This window comes from Muscardinus avellanarius (genome assembly GCF_963383645.1).
Source record: "Muscardinus avellanarius genome assembly, chromosome: 12".
In the NCBI taxonomy this organism is placed as follows: domain Eukaryota; kingdom Metazoa; phylum Chordata; class Mammalia; order Rodentia; family Gliridae; genus Muscardinus; species Muscardinus avellanarius.
This window is the reverse complement of record NC_137798.1, coordinates 30,151,592-30,172,894: the sequence shown is the minus strand read 5'-3', so window position 1 is coordinate 30,172,894 and position 21,303 is coordinate 30,151,592. Positions and strand designations below refer to the sequence as shown.

The following is a 21,303-nucleotide window of genomic DNA, read 5'->3' as shown; positions in this document are numbered from 1 at the left end:
AGCGGGAAACCCCAGTTCTCCAGCGGATCGTGGGAACTCCCGGAGCCGGGAACCTGCCAGCCCGGGCCCTGTTTCCGCGGCCCCGCCGAGCCGGCCTGACGGAAGCCCGCGCGGCCGGCGCTCCGGTGGGAAAGAGCGACGGCCCGCGGCCGGCGCACGGCGGAGCCACGCCCTTTCCGCCGGAAGTGGGTGCCGGGCCTCCACGTGCCGTCCCTCCCCCGCCCGGCCCGGTAGCGGCGGCTGGCTGCTGCCATGGAGCCCGCGGGCCTGGAGCGGGTCCTACGGGAGCTGCTGCTGCCGGACACCGAGCGCATCCGCCGGGTACGGGGCGGGCGGGGCGCGGCCGGGGCGCGGCGGGCCGCGGGGAGGTCCGCCTCTGACCCCCTGCCTCCCCCAGGCCACCGAGCAGCTCCAGATCGCTCTGCGGGACCCCGCCGCGCTGCCCGCGCTCTGTCACCTGCTGGTCTCGGCGGCCGACCCTCAGGTGAGCCCCCGCCCGTCCGTCCGGCGTCTCGCCGCACGCCCGGGGCCAGCCCGGCCCCAGCCCCGCGCGCGCTCAGCATCTCCTGCCCTCACTCTCACATGCTGCGTCCGGCTCCCAGATCCGCCAGTTCGCGGCCGTCCTCACCCGCCGAAGGCTGAGCACCCGCTGGCGCCGCCTGGCGGCTGAGCAACGCGAAAGGTGGGCTGGGCCGCGGGCGGGCGGGCCGGGCAGGGGCGGTTTTGGGCGGGATGGGTACCAAATACCTGCCACCTGTGTTCCAGCCTCAAGTCCCTGGTCCTGACGGCCCTGCAGAGAGAGACAGAGTGAGTACCTACGGCTTTATTTCGGGACCCTAACTCCAGGCTGGGACTTGGGGGGCAGAGCACGTAATCCTAGGCTGAGGGTGGAGAGAGGACTCGAAGGCTGTGTTAAACATTGGCTCATATATATATATATATATATATAGTATATAGGGCTGGGGGTGAGGCACAGAGGTACATGTCCCTGGGTTCAATCTCTAGTACCAAAGAAACTAAAAAAAAAAAAAAAAAAAAAAAAAAGAGTAGAGTTCTCGCCCCGAGTCAGAAGAATGAGACTGAAATTCAGGCTGGGTGAGGCTGAACTCACCAGGTCCCGCCCCCCAGTGTTGCTGAGCTTTTGAGCTGCTGTTGCCTGGGTACCAATTTGACCATGACCTGTGCCTACAGCTCCTAAAAGTTTGCCTCCACTAAACCTGTGCAGCATGTGCAGGGGAGTATACTGGAGGATGATTGCTGAAGGGCTCTCTTTTTTGCAGGCACTGTGTGAGTCTCAGCCTCGCCCAGCTTTCAGCCACCATTTTTCGAAAGGAAGGCCTGAAGGCCTGGCCTCAGCTCATGCAGCTTCTTCAGCACAGCACTCGCAGCCCCCACGGCCCTGAGAGAGAGGTACCATCACATGTTGGCAGGAGGGGGGCACGGAGAGGCTGGGTAGACCGTGCAAGTGTTTCCCTCCCGCTCCCTACTCTGGACAGATGGGGCTTCTGCTGCTGAGCGTGGTGGTGACTTCCCAGCCTGAGGCCTTCCGGCCCCACAATCGGGAGCTCCTTCGGCTTCTGAATGAGACACTTGGTGAGGTGGGCTCTCCAGGGCTACTCTTCTACTCCCTGCGCACTCTGACCGCCATGGCCCCCTCCCTCTGCACTGATGATGTGGTGAGATGTGGGCCCTAACCTCCCCCAGCTCCATGTCCTGGGCCTTCGTGTCCTCACACTGGCTGGTTTTAGTCGCTCCAGATTCTTGTCCTGTCCCTGTCCTCAACAGTTGAGCAGGGACACTGGGGTGGCTGGGCCTGACTGGTGTGCCTGGGCTCCATCTCAGAATCCAGGCTGTGAGAAAGTTACCAGCTTCTGGGCTGTGGTTAGGCTGAAGCGTGCTTTTTGTGATTTAGCTCGTCCTGTGTCCCTCAGCCTCTTGCACGGACGTTGGTGCCCAAGCTCATCATGGCCGTGAAGACTCTGATCCCCATAGATGAGGTGAGGGCAGGTGGGAGGAACTCCTGTGGAAAGAGAGTGCCAGAGCATCAGCCTGGCCCCCTGGAGAAGAGGATCAGGGTAACCCATGACTGGTCTGTCTGACAGGTAAAGGCCTGCGAGGCCCTGGAGGCTCTGGATGAACTGCTGGAGTCAGAGGTGCCCATCATCACCCCTCACCTCTCTGAGGTCCTCACATTCTGCCTGGAGGTGAGCCTAGGGTGGGCACGGCCTCTGCTGCTTATTCTGTTAGCATTTTCCTTGCTTGTCTCTGATTCTTGTCAGTCTCTTGACAGGTGGCGAGAAACACGGCCCTTGGCGACGCAATCCGTGTGCGTATTCTCTGCTGCCTTACTTTCTTGGTCAAAGTCAAGAGCAAGGTGAGTGCCCTCTGGTGCCTATCACCCTCCCCCAGCCTTGCCCTCGTCTCACTGCTGGGGCTTTTTGTTCATCTCAGGGCATCTAAAGTGCCCTGGTTCGAGCCATGGCCTGGAAGACTAGAATTTTGAATGTGAGGCCATCCTGGGAGCAGATTCTCAATGACACTGCTCCCTTTTCCCCCTCAAGGCCTTACTGAAGAACCGTCTCCTGCCTCCCTTGCTGCATACCCTCTTCCCTATTATGGCTGCTGAGCCCCCACTGGGCCAGTTGGATCCCGAGGACCAGGATTCTGAAGAGGAAGAGTTGGAGATTGGGCTAGTGGGGGAGACTCCCAAGCACTTTGCTGTTCAGGTGGGATGTGGGCAGGGGCAGGGACGGGGGAAAGGTGTTAAGTGGCTATGGAGGTTGAGGCAGAGACAGTCACGCAAAATCTCCCTGACTTTTCTCAGGTCGTGGACATGCTGGCATTACATCTTCCCCCTGAGAAGCTCTGTCCCCAACTGGTAAGTGTGGCTCTATCCTTCTGGTGTCTCTAACCCAAGGTGTGCCTAGTTTGCCAAAGCCAAGGATGTTTGGGCCGTGGTGGGTGGCCCGTCAGGGCCTGTTGCCACAGGAATGGGCAGGCTGTTGCTGGGGTTTCAGGAAAGTGCCACGTGCTCCCCTAGATGCCCATGCTGGAAGAGGCCTTGCGGAGTGAGAGCCCGTATCAGCGCAAGGCTGGGCTCCTGGTGTTGGCTGTGCTGTCTGATGGAGCTGGCGACTACATCAGACAGAGGTATCCATTACAGCCCTGTCCCAGGGTGACGGTGGGCCTGGGGGAGGAGGGCTGCACGTCTATCTCATAGCAGTTCTGGTTTGCTCATTGAGCTTAGTTATTGATAGCATTACTTAGCCATAGCATTTCTCCCGGCTCTCAAAAGTGACCTGGTTTGGAAGGTAAATTAAATGGTCCCACAGCTGTAAGGACTAGGGGATGATGTCTACCATCAGGTGACAGAGAAAGCCTTGGCTTTTCCACGTCAGAGGAAGAGAACAGGTCAGCCTAGGGCTCTTAGGTCCTGCCCTTCAAACTGTCTATGTCCTCTTATCCCACCCCACCCAGACTGCTGTCCCCACTGCTGCAGATCGTGTGCAAGGGCCTGGAGGACTCCTCGCAGGTTGTGCGCAATGCTGCGCTGTTTGCCCTGGGCCAGTTCTCAGAGAACCTGCAGGTCAGCAAGGCTGAATGTGGGTAGCTGTCCCTCAAGGGAAGATGTAATGCAGGGACCAGCTTCCCCTCAGCTTTCATCTGCCAGCATCCTTCCCGTCATCGGCACTGAAGGGTGGCACCCTGCAGGTGAACCTGACCTGGGCCCTGCTTGCTCCTTCCCCAGCCCCACATCAGCAGCTATTCAGGGGAGGTGATGCCACTGCTCCTTGCCTACCTGAAGTCGGTGCCTGCAGGGCACACACACCACCTAGCCAAGGCCTGCTACGCCCTAGAGAACTTTGTGGAGAACCTCGGTAGTGATGGCAATGGGGAGGAGGGGGAGGGGAGAGAAGCCGCAGCTTTGGCTGAAGGGGCAGGGTGTGCATGTCTGCTTGGGGTGTGGAGGTGCCACAGGGAGGTCAGCCCAGAGGGAGCTGGGTATGCAGAAGGTTGGAGACCTGGGTTGGTTGAGAAGTGCCCTTTCCCACAGGGCCCAAAGTGCAGCCCTACCTTCCGGAGCTTATGGAGTGTATGCTGCAGCCGCTGAAGAGTCCCAGCAGCCCCCGGGCCAAGGAGCTGGCTGTGAGCGCCCTGGGGGCCATTGGTGAGGAAAAGGAGGCAAGAAGTGGGGTTCACCCAGAGAGCCCATGGCAGGCAGTCCCGCCCTCCTTCTCCCTCTGACCCTGAACTCCATCCTGCAGCCACGGCTGCCCAGGCCTCCCTGCTGCCCTACTTCCCCACCATCATGGAGCATCTGCGGGAGTTCCTGTTGACAGGCCATGAAGACCTTCAGCCCGTGCAGATCCAGAGCCTGGGTGAGTGGGGCTCCCAGGTGGGATTCCCAGTGCCAGCGGAGCCCAGTGCCCACCTGGTGTTCATGAGCTCTCCCCCAGGGCACGTGGGTCTCTTCCTTCTCACAGAAGAATTTCTCCACACTGTGCCTACTGGGCCAGGATTTCAGAACTCCTCCCTGCTGCTACCTTTGGTCCCCACCCACCTCTGCATTGCAGCCCTAACTAAGTCCTTGCCCTCAGAGACGCTGGCGGTGCTGGCACGAGCAGTGGGGGAGTCCGTGAGGCCCCTGGCTGAGGAATGCTGTCAGCTGGGGCTGGGCCTGTGTGACCAGGTAGACGACCCTGACTTGCGGCGCTGCACGTGAGTGACCCCTTAGCCTGCCCTGCCCCTCTTGCCTTCCCACTGGATCCGCAGTCCCCTCCCCAGACTCCACAGGCAGGTTTCCTCAGCTCTCCCGTCCTGCCTGGCTACAGCAGTCTGCTCCATTCAGCGTCTTTCCTCCTCTCCCAGGTACAGCCTGTTTGCGGCCTTATCGGGGCTTATGGGTGAGGGCCTGGCACCCCACCTGCCACAGATCACCACCCTCATGCTGTTGTCACTGCGTTCCACCGAGGGCATCGTGGTGAGCAGAGGGTGGGTGGGCCGGGCCAGTCAGGCAAGGCCAGCTCTGGGAGGGGAGTTATCTTCTGGCCCCAGCTGAGCCAGAGTCCCTGCTGTGCCTCCTCCATCCAGCCACAGTATGATGGAAGCAGCCCCTTCCTTCTGTTTGATGACGAGAGCGATGGGGAGGAAGAGGAGGAGCTCATGGATGAGGACGTAGAAGAGGACGATGACTCTGAGATCTCCGGGTACATACTGATCTCGGGATCCTCTTCTGCCCAAAGGAATGTAGACTTTGATTTTGGACAAGGACCAGTGTGAGACAGATCTTCTCCTACTGGTGCCTGATCACCACTGCCTTCCCCCTCATCTAGGTACAGCGTGGAGAATGCTTTCTTCGATGAGAAGGAAGACACCTGTGCCGCCCTGGGGGAGATCTCTGTGAACGTCGGGTGAGCATCTGTCCTTCCCTGACACTGGGAGCTCGCCTGGGAGCCCTTTCCCCATGACTGTGTGTCTGTCCACAGTGTGGCCTTCCTTCCATACATGGAGAGTGTCTTTGAAGAAGTATTCAAACTACTGGAGGTGAGTCAGCCAGGGGGCGGGGTGGGTGGGGCTGTTGGGCAGGCCTGTGGTCACCCTGCACACAGCAAGTACAAACCTCCTCCCCTTCATCCTGCAGTGTCCTCATGTGAATGTGCGGAAGGCAGCCCATGAAGCCCTGGGTCAGTTCTGCTGTGCACTGCACAAGGCCTGTCAGAGCTGTCCTTCAGAGCCCAACAGTGCTGGTGAGACGGGGAGAGCAAGCCAGGCTGGCAGCTCTGGAGGGGGAGGGACCAGGACGAGGCCTCAGCCAATGATGTCCCCAGCTCTGCAGGCTGCCCTGGCCCGGGTGGTGCCGTCCTACATGCAGGCGGTGAAGGGGGAAAGGGAGCGGCAGGTGGTGATGGCCGTGCTGGAGGCCTTGACGGGGGTGCTGCGCAGCTGTGGGACCCTCGCACTGCAGCCCCCCGGGCGCCTCGCTGAGCTCTGCAGCATGCTGAAGGCTGTGCTTCAGAGGAAGGTGAGCAGGGCAAGGGGGCTGTGGGAAGAGGCAGTGCCGGCCCTGGAGGAGTGGTTGAGGTTACAAGGTCAGCTCCGTGCAACCCCATGGAAAGGTGAAGGCACAGACCTGAGGCTCAGCGGAGCTACCTCTCCCCACAGACAGCCTGTCAGGACACTGAGGAGGAAGAGGAAGAGGAGATTGAACAGGTGAGAGCTGTGCATGGAAGAGGCCAAGCAGTCCAGGTGGTCTCTGCAGGCCTAGGAGTGGATGGTGCACTCAGGTGGCCTGAGGGGGGCCGGGGCTTCTAGAGATTGGTAAGGGCCAGTGTGACCCAATCCTGAGTCCACTGAGGCAGAGGAGCCCAGAGGAGAACAGTGTGAACTGGGCTTGGAGTGCCAGGTGGGAGCAAGAGGGCAGCGGTCGCATAGCTCCACCTGGAAGTGGGGCATCCCGTCAACCACAGGCATCCTCCAGAACCACCTGCTGGCCATGGCGGAGCAGGGAGGGGAGGATGGACAGTCACAGGCTGCCCCTGGTGCTCCAGCCCCTAACCTGCTCCACAGGCTGAATATGATGCCATGCTGCTGGAGCACGCTGGAGAGGCCATCCCTGCCCTGGCGGCTGCAGCTGGAGGAGATGCCTTTGCTCCCTTCTTTGCTGGCTTCTTGCCACTACTGCTGTGTAAGACAGTGAGTGCTCTGTCCTCTGGTTTTAAACCCCAGTCCACCCTTGCGCCCTAGCATGCCCCCACAACTGTGTCCCCCTCCCAGGCTGATTTGTGCTTTTCCCGTACCTCCCCCACAGAAGCAGGGCTGCACCGTGGCAGAGAAGTCCTTTGCAGTGGGGACACTGGCGGAGTCGATTCAGGGTCTGGGCGCCGCCTCCGCCCAGTTTGTGTCTCGGCTGCTCCCTGTGCTGTTGAGCACTGCCCGGGAAGCAGACCCCGAGGTGCGGAGCAATGCCGTCTTTGGGCTGGGAGTGCTGGCAGAGCACGGGGGCCGCCCTGCTCAGGAGTATCCTTGGCCTGCAGCAGCCTGGTGGGGGTGGCCAGCCCAGGGTGAGCAAGGTTTGCCTGTGCGGGCTTTGGGTTTTCCTTGACTTTGGACCAGTCACTTCCCCAAGCTGCTGGGCCTCCTTTTGCCCCTCCTGGCACGGGAACGACACGATCGTGTCCGTGACAACATCTGTGGGGCCCTCGCCCGTCTGCTGATGGCCAGTCCAACAAGGAAACCAGAACCCCAGGTGAGAGGGCCATCAGGCTAGGCCTGGAAGCCAAGGAGGTTGGCAGAGGGCAGGACCAGTGGCCTGAGGCATGTGTGTGTCCAGGTGCTGGCTGCCGTGCTGCACGCTCTGCCACTGAGGGAAGACTTGGAGGAGTGGGTCACCATAGGGCACCTCTTCAGCTTCCTGTACCAGAACAGCCCTGACCAGGTAACCTGGGTGCTGGCCACCCCGTGGGGAGTCTGCCCCAGCCTTGGTGGAAGGCAGAGGCGATGCAGTTTAGCTCATGCAGGGGCTTCAGCTGGCCCTACTCTCTCCTTTCCCATTTTCTTATGTCTGCCAGGATTGTCACCCATCCTGTAACTGGAGGAGCAGTTTCCTCTCTGCAGCATTTTTCCTTAGCGAGCTACATTTATTTATTATTATTGTTGTTGTTGTTGTTATTATTATTATTATTATTATTATTATTATTATTTTGGTGGTACTGGGGTTCCTGGAAACCCTTCTACCTCTGGGTTACATTCCCAGACCTATTTTATACTTTTTAATTTGGAAACAGGGTCTCTTAAGCCAGCACAGCTGGCTTCAAACCTGCGCGATTCTCCTGTCTCCGCCTCCCAAGCGCAGGGATTACAAGCGCGTGCCACCATGCCCGGCACTATTTTTTTTTAATTAATTAATTAAATTTTTGTTTGTTTGGTGCTGGGGATGATATCCAGGGGCCTTCTATCTCCGGGCTACCTCTCAGACTTTTTTTTTTTTTTTTTCTTTTTTTTCTTTTTTTTTTGAGGGTCTGGGGATGGAACCCAGGGGCATTTGACCTCTGAGCTACACCCCTTACCCTATTTTTTATTCTTTATTTTGAAACCAGGTCTCACTGAGTTGCAGAGGGCCTCACTAAGTAGCTGAGGCTGTCTGCGAACCGCGATCCTCCAGGTCTCAGCCTCCCAAGCACTGGGATTACAAGTGTGCGCCACCACGCCCGGCTTATTTTATATTTTATTTGGAAACGGTCTCTTAAGCCAGCTAAGGCTGGCTTCAGACCTGCGCGATCCTCCTGTCTCCGCCTCCCAAGCACTGGGATTACAAGCGTGTGCCACCACGGCCGGCAGCGAGCTACATTTCTACACTCTGGGCTGAGCCAGTAGTTGCAGCTTTCCTAGGCTGATTTCTTAGGCCAGGGCTATGAAGCTGTACTCTGAATCCCTGGGTACCTCTGGCTGACCCACAGTCCATTTCAATCAGAGCAGCTCTTCTTTCCCTTTTTTTTTTTTTTTTTTTTTTTGCAGGTCTGGGGATGGAACGCAGAGGCATTCGACCTCCGAATTACACCCCCTGCTCTATTATTTATTTTGAAACAGGGTCTCACAAAGTTGTGAAGGGCCTCACTAAGTAGCTAAGGCTGTCCGCAAACCACGATCCTCTGGTCTCAGCCTCCCAAATGCTGGGATTACAAGCATGTGCCATCACGCCTGTCTTGCTTATTTTTTATTTATTTATTTATACTGGGAGTTGAACCCAGGACATTCTATCACTGAGCTGCACCCCCAGCCCTTCTTTATTTTGAGATAGGGTCTCTCCAGAGTGAGATTTTTCATGTACCAAGTAGTTGTCTGAATTCATGTTCTAGTGATCTTGTATCACTTTTGTCTTTGACCTTTAGAGCTTATTGTGTGGGAGAGCTCCCCAGTGTCCAGGGTTTTGCTTTTGTCTGTCTGTCCGTCCATCCTTCCTTCCTTCCCTTTCTTTTTTTGCGGTACTGGGGATGGAACCCAAAGGGCATTCTACCTCCTAGCTACACTCCCAGCCCGATTGTTTCTTTTTTATTTTGAAGCAGGGTCTCACTGAGTTGCAGAGGGCCTAAGTAGCTGAGGCTGGCTGCGAACCGCGTCATCCTGTCTCAGCCTACCATGCGCGGGGATTACAAGCGTGCACCGCCACGCCCAGCTGCTTTTGTTATTCTTGAAGCTATGATTTTAATCAAGTTTGGTCAGATATCTCTTATCTTCTCCAAAAAAATTATTACCATGTTTCCTTGTTCCTTATGTTCACAATTCTGATAAGACACTGCCTCCTCTTGGTCCTGACCACCCACCCCCACCCCCTAGTCTTGGGCTCAGGGCTGCTGCCCGCAGCTGCCCTGAGTGGACCACTCTTTTCCCACAGGTTGTAGATGTAGCTCCTGAGCTCCTGCGTATCTGCAGCTTCATTCTGGCTGACAATAAGATCCCACAAGGTGAGGGCAGCAGTCTGGGATAGGTGCTGGGGGACCCGGGGGCAGGGCTCAAAGGGTGTGGGGCAATAGGATTTAGAAGTTCAGTCCCCTCTCCTCACCCAGACCTACCTCTCCATCTGCACTCTCCATCAGATGCCAAGGCCGCACTGTTGCTGCTACTGACATTCCTGGCCAAACAGCACGCGGACAGCTTCCATACAGCACTGGGCTCGCTGCCTGCTGACAAGGCTCACGAGCTTCAGACTGTGCTGGGCCTCACCTAGACTACCGGCTGCAGCTGGGCCAGAGAGAGCCAGGCCTGCGTGGGCCCTAAGACCATATCTCAGCTCAGTTCCAGCTCACCCCTACCAAAGATTCTGGGCCTCGTATCCATTTGGAGTCAGCCCTGCTTGCTGCCTTACCGGGGTGTCTGGGCTGAATATGTTGTAGGTGGAGTCGTGGCATCGTACAGTACTAATAAAGGCAGTGTGTTTTCTGCTTGGACACTAGCTCTCAGAGTTGGAAGGCTTGAGATGCACATTCAGAAATGAAGCAGGCCAGTCCAGTGAGGCAAGACACTGTTTAATGAAGCCAGTTTCCTGGCCTTGCAAATGGGCTCTACCCCATGTCAAATCTGGGTCCCGGCTCAATCAGGAGGCGCCCGAATGGCTTCTCTTGTTTCACGAGAAGGATCTGCTGTGCTGAGAGCACTGGTCAAGAGAAGAGAAGATGGAGGTCACAGGTAACTTCTCTAATGGCCTCTGGCCTGTGTGTCCCTGCTCCATCTGCACACAACAGGTGTCTACACTCACCCAGAAGCAGGTAGAAGACCCGGGCAGCCATCCTGCGGGGGCTGAGAGGTGACACCAGGCTTCTGAAGTCGGGCTTCCTGTTGGCCTGCAGCTCCATTGCCACTGCCCTGTAGGGATCAAGAGCCGTTAGCTGAGGCCCCGGTCCAGGTCCACCCCACTAAGGAGCCCCAACCCTGGTACCTGTGCACAGCCTCCAGTGAGAGCAGCTCCGGCTCCGGGGGCAGCTCCAAAGGCAGCTCCACGGGCACCTCAGGGAGCTCGGGCACCACGGGCAGCACAGGGGGCTCTGGCTGCTCTGCCTCCGCCCAGGGCCTAGGAGGCACAGGAGTCAGCAGCAAAGGTGGCTGCTTGGCAGTGATAGGGACACGGCCATCCACACCAGGGCTCACAGGCCAGCTGCTTACCACCGTTCCCCGGGGCTGACGAGGCTCGTCCGGGACTTCTCCTCTTCAGCTGCCTCTAGGGAGAGCTCTGGTGGAGGAGGGAAGGTGCTGAGGGAAGGCTCTAAACAGCCACGGGGTGCTGAGCTCAGCACTGTCCACCCTTGTCTGACTTGACACCAGAGCCACGTATGGATTTGTGGGAAGGGCCTAGGTGGGAGAACTGATGAACCGACCTGCGATTTCCCAGGCTACACCCTCCCTTGATACACAGCCCCAGCAGCTGGGGTGCTAGTTTCCTGGGGCAGGGTTCGGGGGTGGTCTCCACTATCCTCTCCTCCTGGTGCTTACCTGAAGACAGCATGAGGGGACCACTGGGCTCCTGGGCCTCCCTCAGAACCTGGGGGTGGGAGAAAGAAGTGAGACAGCATCCCAAACGGCTGGGCTTGGCCCCGAGGGCACCACAAGGCCAGTGGCAGGGGAGGCAGCCTGCTGGCGCTTTGGGAGTCACAGGCAGCAGAGGGTGCGGTTACCTCAATCTCACTCAGAGTTTCAGCCTTTCTCCCTTCCTCTTCAGCTGCTGCCGCCTCCTCGGCAGCCTCTTCGGCTCCCAGAGGTGGCCTTGGCCTGAGCGCTCTTGGGGGTACCTGGGCACAACGGTTCCAGAAAGCCAGTAGTTCTGGGGGTAGCCAGCCAGCTGAAGACAAGGGGGCAGGGCTTGAGTCACAAGGAACACCAAGAGTGAGGAATTCGGGTTCAGAAGACCCCACGTGCCCAGCTCCTGCCATTCTTACAGAGAGTTGGGGTTCGGAACAGCTCTGCGGGGCTTGTGATCATCCTCTCTGGCGGCTGCACCATTGGCTGTGGGGAAGGAAGGCCGGAAGCCTGTTATGAGGAGCCGCTTCTCAGTGCCCCTTCGCCTCTGCTGTGCATTGTCCCAGGGCCTCTGGACATCCCCCATTCCAGGCTTATGACCCTGCCTGTCCTCATTGCTAAAAGGACTTTGTAGCCAGGTGTGCATGGAGGATTGGGTGTATGTGCAAACCCACATCACATGCACCATCTAGAAAATGGAAGTTTTTCATCCAATTCCCAGTGCTCCCCCAGGAGTTGAGAAGGCCCAGCCTGACCTGTGGCCCTCCCTCCCGCTGGCAGAGCCTGGGCTGCACTCACACACTCCCTGCAGTAAGCTTTGACTTGCAGCTGTTCCTGGAATTTCTCCCTGGAGATCTGGGTCTCCTCATCCCAGAACAGTAACTGGCGGCGGCGGCGGCGACGGCGGCGGGGAGGTGGACTCCTGGGAGTTGGGGGCTTCCTCTGCTGAGTAGGAGGGGAGATGGGGCAAGGTGACTCAACACTCCTTTTTCTGTCATCCTGGTGAGTGGCTCACATGCTTGCGCAACACACTTTGCACAAGTGTGCCCATTTGGAAAGGAAGGCCAGACACAATGGGGTACAGAAGGGGAATCTTACTGAGAGGTACAAAGGCCCCCATTTAGGTTAGTTGCCCCGGGCTTGGAGAAGCAGCTCTGGGAGGGGAGGGCAAAGAGAAATAATAGGTTCAGAAAGAACTACTACTCACCTCTGGGCTGGGTGGGGCTGGCAGACGAAGCTCCTGAGGGGGGGTCACCTCTGCAACAACACCCAAGGGCCTGACTGTCCCACAAACCCTTTCACAGCCACCAAGACATGAAGCTACAGGGAACCCCTTTGAGCAGGTTGGGATACAGGGCCTTTTTCTGTGTAGCAGCTGTGGGCCTTACCAGAAAGGCCTCCAGGCATGGTGGACACTCACCAGTAAGGAGGGCCTGGGGCTCCCAGTCGGGGGGCTTTAGCTCCTCAGGCGCTGGAACCTGGCCTGGAATTGGCTCTTCTGTCCTGTCTACCCTTAAGGGAAATAAGCATGGGAAATTAGGACATGTTCCTAGCACTGACCCCTACCTGGTCCAGGGATTCCTGTCCTTACTGTGCAGGAGCTGGAGGCGAGAGGGGGGGGACTACGATGTCACCCTCCAGGGCACGGGGCTCTTCCTTGGGTTCTGCAAAGAGAATGTGATTTCTGAGGGCAGAAGAAAAGAAAGGAGTACAGCCAAGCCCCAGCTTGCCTGAGCCAGGCATCTGACCTGGCTCCACAGGGGACCCAGACGGCCGAAGCCGGCCCTTACGATCCTCCTCCAGCAAGATGGCTTCATCTTCCTCTGCCATCAGCAGGTCCAAGTCATGGCGGCTGACCTCTGGGAGATCCCGTTCACCCTGTTGAGCAAAAAAGCAAGGGAAGGGGGCCCAATTCCAATTGTGAAAAAGACCAGCAGATCCAGCAGAGTGAATGAGAGGCATGCTACACCAGGCCTCAGGACACCCGCTGGGTGCTCAAGCGCCAGGGGCAGAGACAGAAGGCAGGACTATGGTGCAGAGGAGCAGAGGCAGGTGGCTGGGCCTGAGGCCGCGAGTGCAGGGGCACAACTCACTTCAATGTGCAGTAAGCGGATGGGCTCTTCCTCCTGGAGGGTGATGGCCTCAGGAGACCTAGCAGTCAAGATCCTGTCTGAAGGGGCAAGAGCCACACATACATGGTGAGGCAAAGCACGGGCTCTGGAGCTGAGCCAGCCTGGTCCTGGCCACGGCCACGCTCAGCGGCAGCCTGCCTGGGTGCACCGCTTCACCACTGTGAGCCTCACTCCTCGCTCATGAACTGGGCTGAGGACGCTTAGGAGGCAGTGAGGAGGTCACTCGTGAATATTTCTCACCCGGCCTGACCCTATTAGTTTACATTTTTTAAGTTTTTTATTTTTTATTTTTTGCAGAACTGGAGATGGAACCCAGGAGTATTCTACCTCCAAGTACTTCCTGCCCTTTTTTTTTTTCTTTTTTTGTGGGTCTGGAGATGGAACCCAGGGGCATTTGACCTCCGAGCTACACCCCCTGCCCTATTTTTTTTTTTTTTTTTTTGGTACTGGGGTTCCTGGAAGCCCTTCTACCTCTGGGCTACACTCCCAGACCTATTTTATTATTGGAAATGGTCTCTTAAGCCAGCACGGCTGGCTTCGAACCTGCGCGATCCTCCTGTCTCTGCCTCCCAAGCACGAGGATTACGAGCGTGCGCCACCACGCCCGGCTACTATTTTTTATTCTTTATTTTGAAATCGGGTCTCACTGAGTCACGGAGGGCCTCACTAAGTAGCTGAGGCTGTCCGCGAACCGCAATCCTCCAGGTCTCAGCCTCCCGAATGCTAGGATTACAAGCGTGTGCCACCACGCCCGGCTCATTATTCTTTATTTTGAAACAGGGTCTCACTGAGTTGCAAAGGACCTCAGTAAATAGTAGCTGAGGATGTCCTCCAATAGCAATCCTCCCATCTCAGCCTCCCAAATGCTGAGATTACAAATCTGCACCACCATACCAGGCTTATATCTTCTTAGTTTTTTTGTGGTGCTTGGAATTGAACCAAGGACACCACATGCTAGGTAAGCACTCTACCACTGAGCTATCTCCCAAGCCCCAGGGCCTGGCTCTTGAAAGAAGTGCTCGAAGATGGCCATTTCTTCAGCTCTTGGGTCTTCCTATGCCTCATAGAAAAAAGTTCTTTCAAGCCAGGGGTGGTGGCGCACACTTGTAATCCCTGTGCTTGGGAGGCTGAGACAGGAGGATCGCACAGGCTTGAAGCCAGCCTCAGCTACTGAGTGAGTCTCTCGGCAACTTAGTGAGACCCTGTTTTCAAATAAAGAATAAAATAGGTCTGGGAGTGTAGCCCAGAGGTAGAAAAGCCCCTGGGTACCACCCCCAGTACCACAAAAAAGAAAAAAAGAAAACTTCTTTCCACTGACCTGGCTTCCTAGGCTCTGTAGGGATTTGAGTGGGGCTCTCCTCATGAACTGTCTCTGGGGTTGCAGCCTCCAAGAGATGTCGAATCTGGAGAGGGAACAGGAACAAAAGAATTTGCCTTCAGCCCTCTGCTTTCCCACAGTCACATTCAGATAATGGATGGCAATCTCTGTTTACACCGAATTATTTTGGGGAGAAGGCACTGAGGATCAAATCCACGGCCTTCATGCCAAACAAATGTTCAGCAACAGCCAGGCACGGTGGCACACGCCTGTCAGTACCTGGAAGGCTGAGACAGCACATTCACGGGTTAGAGGACAGCCTGAGCAGTTTAACAAGGCCTGCAGCAACTTTAGTGAGACCCTGTTTCAAAACAAAAAGCCAGGCGTGGTTGCGCACGCTTATATATAATCCCAGCATTTGGGAGGCTGAGATGGAAGGATCGAGGTCCGAGGACAGCTTCAATTACTTAGTGAGGTCCTCTGCAACTCCGTGAGACCGTGTTTCAAAATAAAGGATATAAAATAGGTCTGGGGTGGAGCTCAAAGATAGTATGTCCCTGGGTTCAATCCCCAGTACCGCACATATATACAAAAAGGGCTGGGGGTAGCCGAGCATTGTGGGGCACCCTCTAATCCCAGCATTCGGGAGATGGAGACCAGAGGATCGCGGTTCACGGACAGCCTCAGCTACTTTGCAAGGCCCTTCGCAACTCAGTGAGACTCTATTTCAAAAAATAAAAAGACAAGCCGGGCGTGGTGGCACACCCTTGTATCCCAGCATTTGAGAGGCTGAGACAGGAGGATCATGGTTTGCAGACACTCTCAGCTACTTACCGAAGCCCTTAGCAATTCAGTGAGACCCTGTTTCAAATTAAAGACTAAAAAATTCAGCTGTGGATGTAGCTTGGAGGTACAATGCCCCTGGGTTCCATCCCCAGTACTGCAAAAAATAAATATATATTGCCGGGCGTGGTGGCGCACGCTTGTAATCCCCGCGCTTGGGAGGCTGAGACAGGAGGATTGCACAGGTTCGAAGCCAGCCTCAGCTACTTAGTGAGGCTCTCGGGAACATAGTGAGACCCTGTTTCCAAATAAGAGTATAAAAAATAGGGCTGGGAGTATAACCCAGAGGTAGAAAGCCCCTAGGTTCCACCCCCAGTATATAAATAAAAATAAAATAAAAAGACTAAAAAATAGGGTTGGGGGTATAGGTCAGAGGTACAATGCCCCTGGGTTCCGTTCCCAGTACTGCAAAAAAATAAAAAAATAAAAAGTCTGTGTGGGTATAGCTCAAAGGTAGAATGCTCCTGGGTACCATCTCCAATACTGAAGAAAAAAAATAAAAGACCCTAACAAAGGGCTGAGTTCCTGCTGGTATGGTAGTACATATCTATAATCCAGTACTTGGGAGGCTAAAACAGGAGGATCACAGGTTTGAGGACAGCCTCAGCAATTTAGTGGGCCCCTGCTTCTTCTTTTTTTAATGTGTGGTACTGGGGATGGAACCCAGGGGTATTCTACCTCTGAGGTACACCCCCATCCCTATTTTTTATTCTTTATTTTGAAACAAGGTCTCACTAAGTTGCAGAGGGCCTAAGTAGCTAAGGCTGGCCTTGAACCTGGGATCCTCTTGTCTCATGCCCAGCTATAAGCCCTTGTTTCAAAATAAAAAATAAAAAGGGCCGGTGGTGTGAGTTTGGAGGTAGTTGCCCTGGGTTCAATCCCCAGTATCAAATAATGAGGCGGAGGAGCTCAGTTTCCAAACAGCATTTGATCTGTCTGAAAGTGGGATAATTCGTGGAAAAGGGTAGCATTGAGCTGGACAGAGTGGTGCTAAGTGCTGAGACAGCACTTTTATTATAGGCACAGGACTGGCCTATAGCTTATTATAGGCATAGTACAAACCTACAATCCCAGTATTTGGAAAGCTGAGACAGGAAGATCACAGGTTTGAGGGCAGCCTCTGCAAGTTAACAATTATCATGTTTAAAAAAAAGAAAAAAAAACAGGCTAGGGGTGTAGCTCAGAGTTAGAATGCCCCTGAGTTCAATCCCCAGTACCACATACACACACAACATACACACACAAACCACAGCCAGGCATGATGGTCCACCTGAGTAATCTCAGTACATGAAAATCTGAGATAGGAGGGTCACAGATTTGACACCAGCCTTAGCAACTGAGAGACTCTGAGCGACCCAATGAGACCCTGTTTCAAAACACATAATAAAAAAAAAAAGGGTTGGGGTAAGTCTCAGAGGCAGAATGCCCCTGGGTTCAATCCCCACTGCTGCTAAATTAATTAATTAAAAATTTTAAGCCGGGCGTGGTGGCTCACACTTGTAATCCCAGCATTTGGGAGGCTGAGACCAGAGGATTGCGGTTCACGGACAGCCTCAGCTACTTAGGCCTTCTGTAGCTCAATGAGACCCGGTTTCAAAATAAAGAATAAAAAATAGGGCAGGGGGTGTAGCTCAGAGGTCGAATGCCCCTGGGTTCCATCCCCAGACCCGCAACAACAACAACAAAAAATTAAAAGCCAGATGTGGTGGCACATGTTTATAATCCCAGCATTTGGGAGGCTAAGACACCCTGGGTTCCATCCCCAGAACCACAAAATAAATAAATAAAATAAAATACAAAGGGCTGGGTATGTAGCTCAAAGGTAGAGCACTCCTTGGTTCAATCCCCAGTACAAAAGAATAAAAGAAAAGGATAATAAAAGAAAAGGATAGTTTCTTCTTATCTTTTTGTGATATTGAGAATGAAACCCAGAGATGAACCCTGGGCGCACCCCAGCCCTACTTTGTTTTTTTATTTTATTTATTTTTATTTATTTATTTTATTTATTTATTTTGCAGGTCTGGGAATGGAACCCAGGGGCATTTGACCTCCGAGCTACACCCCCTGCCCTATTTTTTATTCTTTATTTTGAAACCGGGTCTCACTGAGTTGCAAAGGGCCTCACTAAGTAGCTGAGGCTGTCCTCGAACCATGATCCTCCAGGTCTCAGCCTCCCTAATGCTGGGATTACAAGTGTGCGCCACCACGCCCGGCTGTTGTTTTGAAACAAGGTCTCACTAAATTTCTGAGGGTCTCACTAAGTTGCTGAGGCTACCCTGAACCCGTGATCCTCCTTTCTCAGGCTCCCAAGTACTGGGATTACAGCTGTGTGTCGGCATGCCTGCCTTAAGGACAGCATTTGACCCAGGTCTGTAAGGACCTGACAAGTAGAGAATGAGATGACCATCATGGGCTTAGGAAACATAAGCAAAAAAGTGAATGGGGCATCTTTGGGACAGAGGCTCTAGATCAGGGTTTGGGAGCCAAGGATGCCTAGGAGCTGTGCTAAGAAAATACGAGGATGGCTCTCTGAACTGGAGCACGGTGAACCACAAATCCTGGTACTGTTCACAGCCGGAAGCCACTGCTGAGGGGGAGACCAGGGAACACTGTCTCAGCTGTGGGTGTCCTGAGAATGGATGGAGGACAGGGAGAGGGAGTACCAGTGTACGGATGATGAGGCCTCGGTGGTGGGAACAGTGTGGAAACGAGTGGAGACAAGAGCTGTCTTCAGCAGAGAGAGCGCTGTCTCAGGATGGCCCCGAATAGGTAAGTACAGGGGGTTTGGCCTGTATGGCCCACCATGACAGCCCTCCTACCCCATCTTCTGTGGGGCAGAGCTATGGAACGCTCTCTTCTCCGAACCCCAGTGTCAGGCTGTCACAGGGACAGCACTCCCCTTCTGCACTGCGACTTTTATGGTTATCCAGGGGATGAACCCTACCTGAGGGATATCAAAGGGGCTGGGAAGTCTAGGATCCACAGACATCATCCCAAAAAAGGGGTCTGGAGCGTCTTCCAAGGTCTCCATCATGGCCAGGCTATTGGGAAGCAGCAGGCTGGGTCTGGGAGAGAATGTGGGCTGTCAAGGATGGAGGCTGATAGAGGCTGAGGCCAAGCAGACAGGTGTTCCGGGAAGGCTGGTGGTCCCCAGTCCAGGAGAGACACTCACAGATCAGCCTCCACCATATCAATGCGGATCTGCAGCTGGGCTCGGTGCAGGCGCTCCAGGATGTGCTGGATGTCCTCTGTGGGCAGGGAGGGCAAGGTCGAGGGCCAGCCTAGCACAGGGTCACTAAGCCCCACCTCCGGGGCCCCAGCCTCACCTATGAGGGGAGGGCAAGGTCGAGAGCCAACCCAGCACAGGGCCACTAAGCCCCACCTCCGGGGCCCCAGCCTCACCTATGAGGGGAGGGCAAGGTCGAGAGCCAACCCAGCACAGGGCCACTAAGCCCCACCTCCGGGGCCCCAGCCTCACCTATGAGGGGAGGGCAAGGTCGAGAGCCAACCCAGCACAGGGCCACTAAGCCCCACCTCCGGGGCCCCAGCCTCACCTATGAGGGGAGGGCAAGGTCGAGAGCCAACCCAGCACAGGGCCACTAAGCCCCACCTCCGGGGCCCCAGCCTCACCTATGAGGGGAGGGCAAGGTCGAGAGCCAACCCAGCACAGGGCCACTAAGCCCCACCTCCGGGGCCCCAGCCTCACCTATGAGGGGAGGGCAAGGTCGAGAGCCAACCCAGCACAGGGCCACTAAGCCCCACCTCCGGGGCCCCAGCCTCACCTATGAGGGGAGGGCAAGGTCGAGAGCCAACCCAGCACAGGGCCACTAAGCCCCACCTCCGGGGCCCCAGCCTCACCTATGAGGTACTGGCATTGCTGAGAGTAGACGCGGATCACGCCAATCTGGAGTTGGGCGGAGAGATAGAGGGAGAAGCGGGGCCGCGGCAGGCCGGGCATCGGGGGCTGCACTCTTACCAGCACATAATTGAGGATTTCCTCGCTGGGGAAACAGTGCGCCCTGAGCATCCCTGCGCCCTGCCCGCCCCCTGCCCCAGGCCCTCTCCTCCCTCTCCTGGGCCTTACCAGGTCTTCACCACATTCACCTTCAGGTACTCCCGCTTCACCAGCCGGCTGCCGCGCGTCGCCGCCAGCCTGGGGTGGGAGGCGAGGTGGGTAAGGGTGGGCGGAGCCCCATCCCCGCGACCCTCCGCCCGCCCCCAGCCGCGCTCACCAGATGGTGGCGAAGCAGCCCGTGTGGCGCTGGAGCACGTTGGGGTAGTAGAACATCGTGGCGGTAGCGCCGGGTCTTTGCCTCCCTCTTCCTCTCCCGGACTGGGATGTCAATCAGGATTCTTAGGGCACGAAATCTCCAGAAACAAGGGGCTGGGTGGCACGGCGGCTGCACCCAGAAAACTTAATTAATACAGCAGCCAACAACTGGTTAGACAAGGTTTCAGAAGGCGGGACGCCCCCTGTCCGTGGTCCTGGAGTGGGACCGCGCGCCCCGCGGCTGCTCCGACTTACTAACCACGCGGGCTGGCTCCAGGCTGGAGATGGGCGCCGAGGGCAGCCACACCGTCCTCCACAGCAGGAGAGGAGCCGGGTCTGGCCGCGGGGAGCGCACGGCTCGGGCCTGCCAGTGGGGCGGGCGGGCGGGGGCGAGCTCCTTCCTGACGCTAGGCGGCGGGGCGGGGTCCAGGAGACAGACGTGAACCAATCAGGAGGCGCCTGCGGCGCTGCGGGGGCTTTGTGAAGTGTTCCAGCCAATGGGCTCTCGTTCTCACCTGTAGTAACAGGGGGACTTCTCCGAGGCCCTCCACTAACCAATGAGCGAGGAGCAAACCCAGGCTTCCCCTGGTAACAAAGTGTATCAACTGGTAGGGAAGGTGGGGTCACTCGGGGGACAGCTGCCCTAGCCCTGCTCAGGACGCCGAGGTATGAAGGGAGCGCCTGACGTGCATGTACCCGGTTCTCCCCAAGTTCTGAGTCTGATCGTGTGTCCATCAAGGGCCGAGGCTGTGCTAGGGAGATAGAAACGGTGTCCGTCGGCCTGGGAGCGCCCACAGCTCACAGTGGGACGAAAGGGCAGGGAGTTTACCAGGTCATTTCCTAAACGTGAAAATTTTAGGTTTAAGGGCATGCCCCATCTGGTCTTGAGTTGTGAGTGTTTTCCTGACTGAAATGGGCTAGCATTTTGATGGATGCAGTGTCTACTTCCCAACGTGTGTGTGTGTGTGTGTGTGTGTGTGTGTGTGTGTGTGTGTGTGTGTGTTACTGGAAATTGAACCCAGAAGCATTCTATCTCCAAGCTACGCACCCAGACCTATTTTTCATATTTGGAAATTTGGAAGCAGGGTCTCACTAGGCTGCTGAGAGCCTCACTAAATTGTTGAGGCTGGTCTTGAACCTTCCATTCTCCTGTCTCAGCCTCCCAAATGCTAGGATTACAAGCATGCACTACTACCACGCCTGGTTTATTTCCTGATTTTAAAAGCCAACTGTTGCTGGGTGTGGTGATGCACGCCTGTAATCCCAGCATTTGGGAGGCTGAGACCAGAGGATCGTGGTTCGCTGACAGCCTCAGCTACTTAGTGAGGCCCTTTGCAACTCAGTGAGACCCTGTTTCATAATTTAAAATTAGGGCTAGGGGTTTAGCTTGGAGATAGAATGCCCCTAGGTTCCATCCCTGTTACCACAATAAATAAAATAAATAAATAAATAAATAAATAAACAAACAAACAAACAAATAAAAGCCAACTGTAGCCAATCCCAGTGTTGGGGAGGCTGAGACAACAGTGTTGCAGGTTGGAAGCCATCCTCAGCAATTAGTGAGGCTCTCAGCAACTTAATGTGACCCTGCTTCCAAATAAGATAAAATAGGGCCGGGCGTGGTGGCGCACGCTTGTAATCCCCACACTTGGGAGGTGGAGACAGGAGGATTGCGCAGGTTTGAAGCCAGCCGCACTGGCGTAAGAGACCCTGTTTCAAAAATATAAAATAGG

General features: G+C 55.8%; 2 protein-coding genes across 2 annotated transcripts; one reads left to right on the top strand and one right to left on the bottom strand.

Moving 5' to 3' along the window:
* Positions 1–252: 252 nt before the first annotated feature.
* Positions 253–9,724, top strand: IPO4 (importin 4; the record flags this gene model as incomplete). Its single annotated transcript, XM_080707880.1, has 30 exons — positions 253–321; positions 398–484; positions 603–682; positions 766–807; positions 1,281–1,410; positions 1,497–1,676; positions 1,932–1,997; positions 2,103–2,204; positions 2,291–2,374; positions 2,562–2,726; positions 2,825–2,878; positions 3,041–3,150; positions 3,478–3,586; positions 3,749–3,878; positions 4,055–4,168; positions 4,266–4,379; positions 4,599–4,719; positions 4,870–4,981; positions 5,092–5,207; positions 5,334–5,411; positions 5,487–5,544; positions 5,642–5,747; positions 5,829–6,022; positions 6,163–6,210; positions 6,568–6,693; positions 6,809–7,017; positions 7,114–7,246; positions 7,331–7,435; positions 9,392–9,461; positions 9,594–9,724. The coding sequence occupies 30 exons, from the start codon at positions 253–255 to the stop codon at positions 9,722–9,724; spliced, it is 3,243 nt and encodes a 1,080-aa protein (XP_080564006.1).
* Positions 9,725–10,058: 334 nt separating this feature from the next.
* REC8 (REC8 meiotic recombination protein) lies at positions 10,059–19,588 on the bottom strand (the record flags this gene model as incomplete). The annotated part of the gene is made up of 19 exons (XM_080707749.1): positions 10,059–10,150; positions 10,253–10,359; positions 10,433–10,564; positions 10,657–10,723; positions 10,984–11,032; positions 11,166–11,329; positions 11,427–11,493; positions 11,806–11,949; positions 12,215–12,264; positions 12,428–12,519; positions 12,599–12,671; positions 12,798–12,885; positions 13,101–13,173; positions 14,454–14,542; positions 18,245–18,365; positions 18,473–18,548; positions 19,159–19,301; positions 19,385–19,453; positions 19,533–19,588. 19 exons carry the CDS (start codon positions 19,586–19,588, stop codon positions 10,059–10,061), a joined length of 1,752 nt encoding a protein of 583 aa, XP_080563875.1.
* Positions 19,589–21,303: the final 1,715 nt, after the last annotated feature.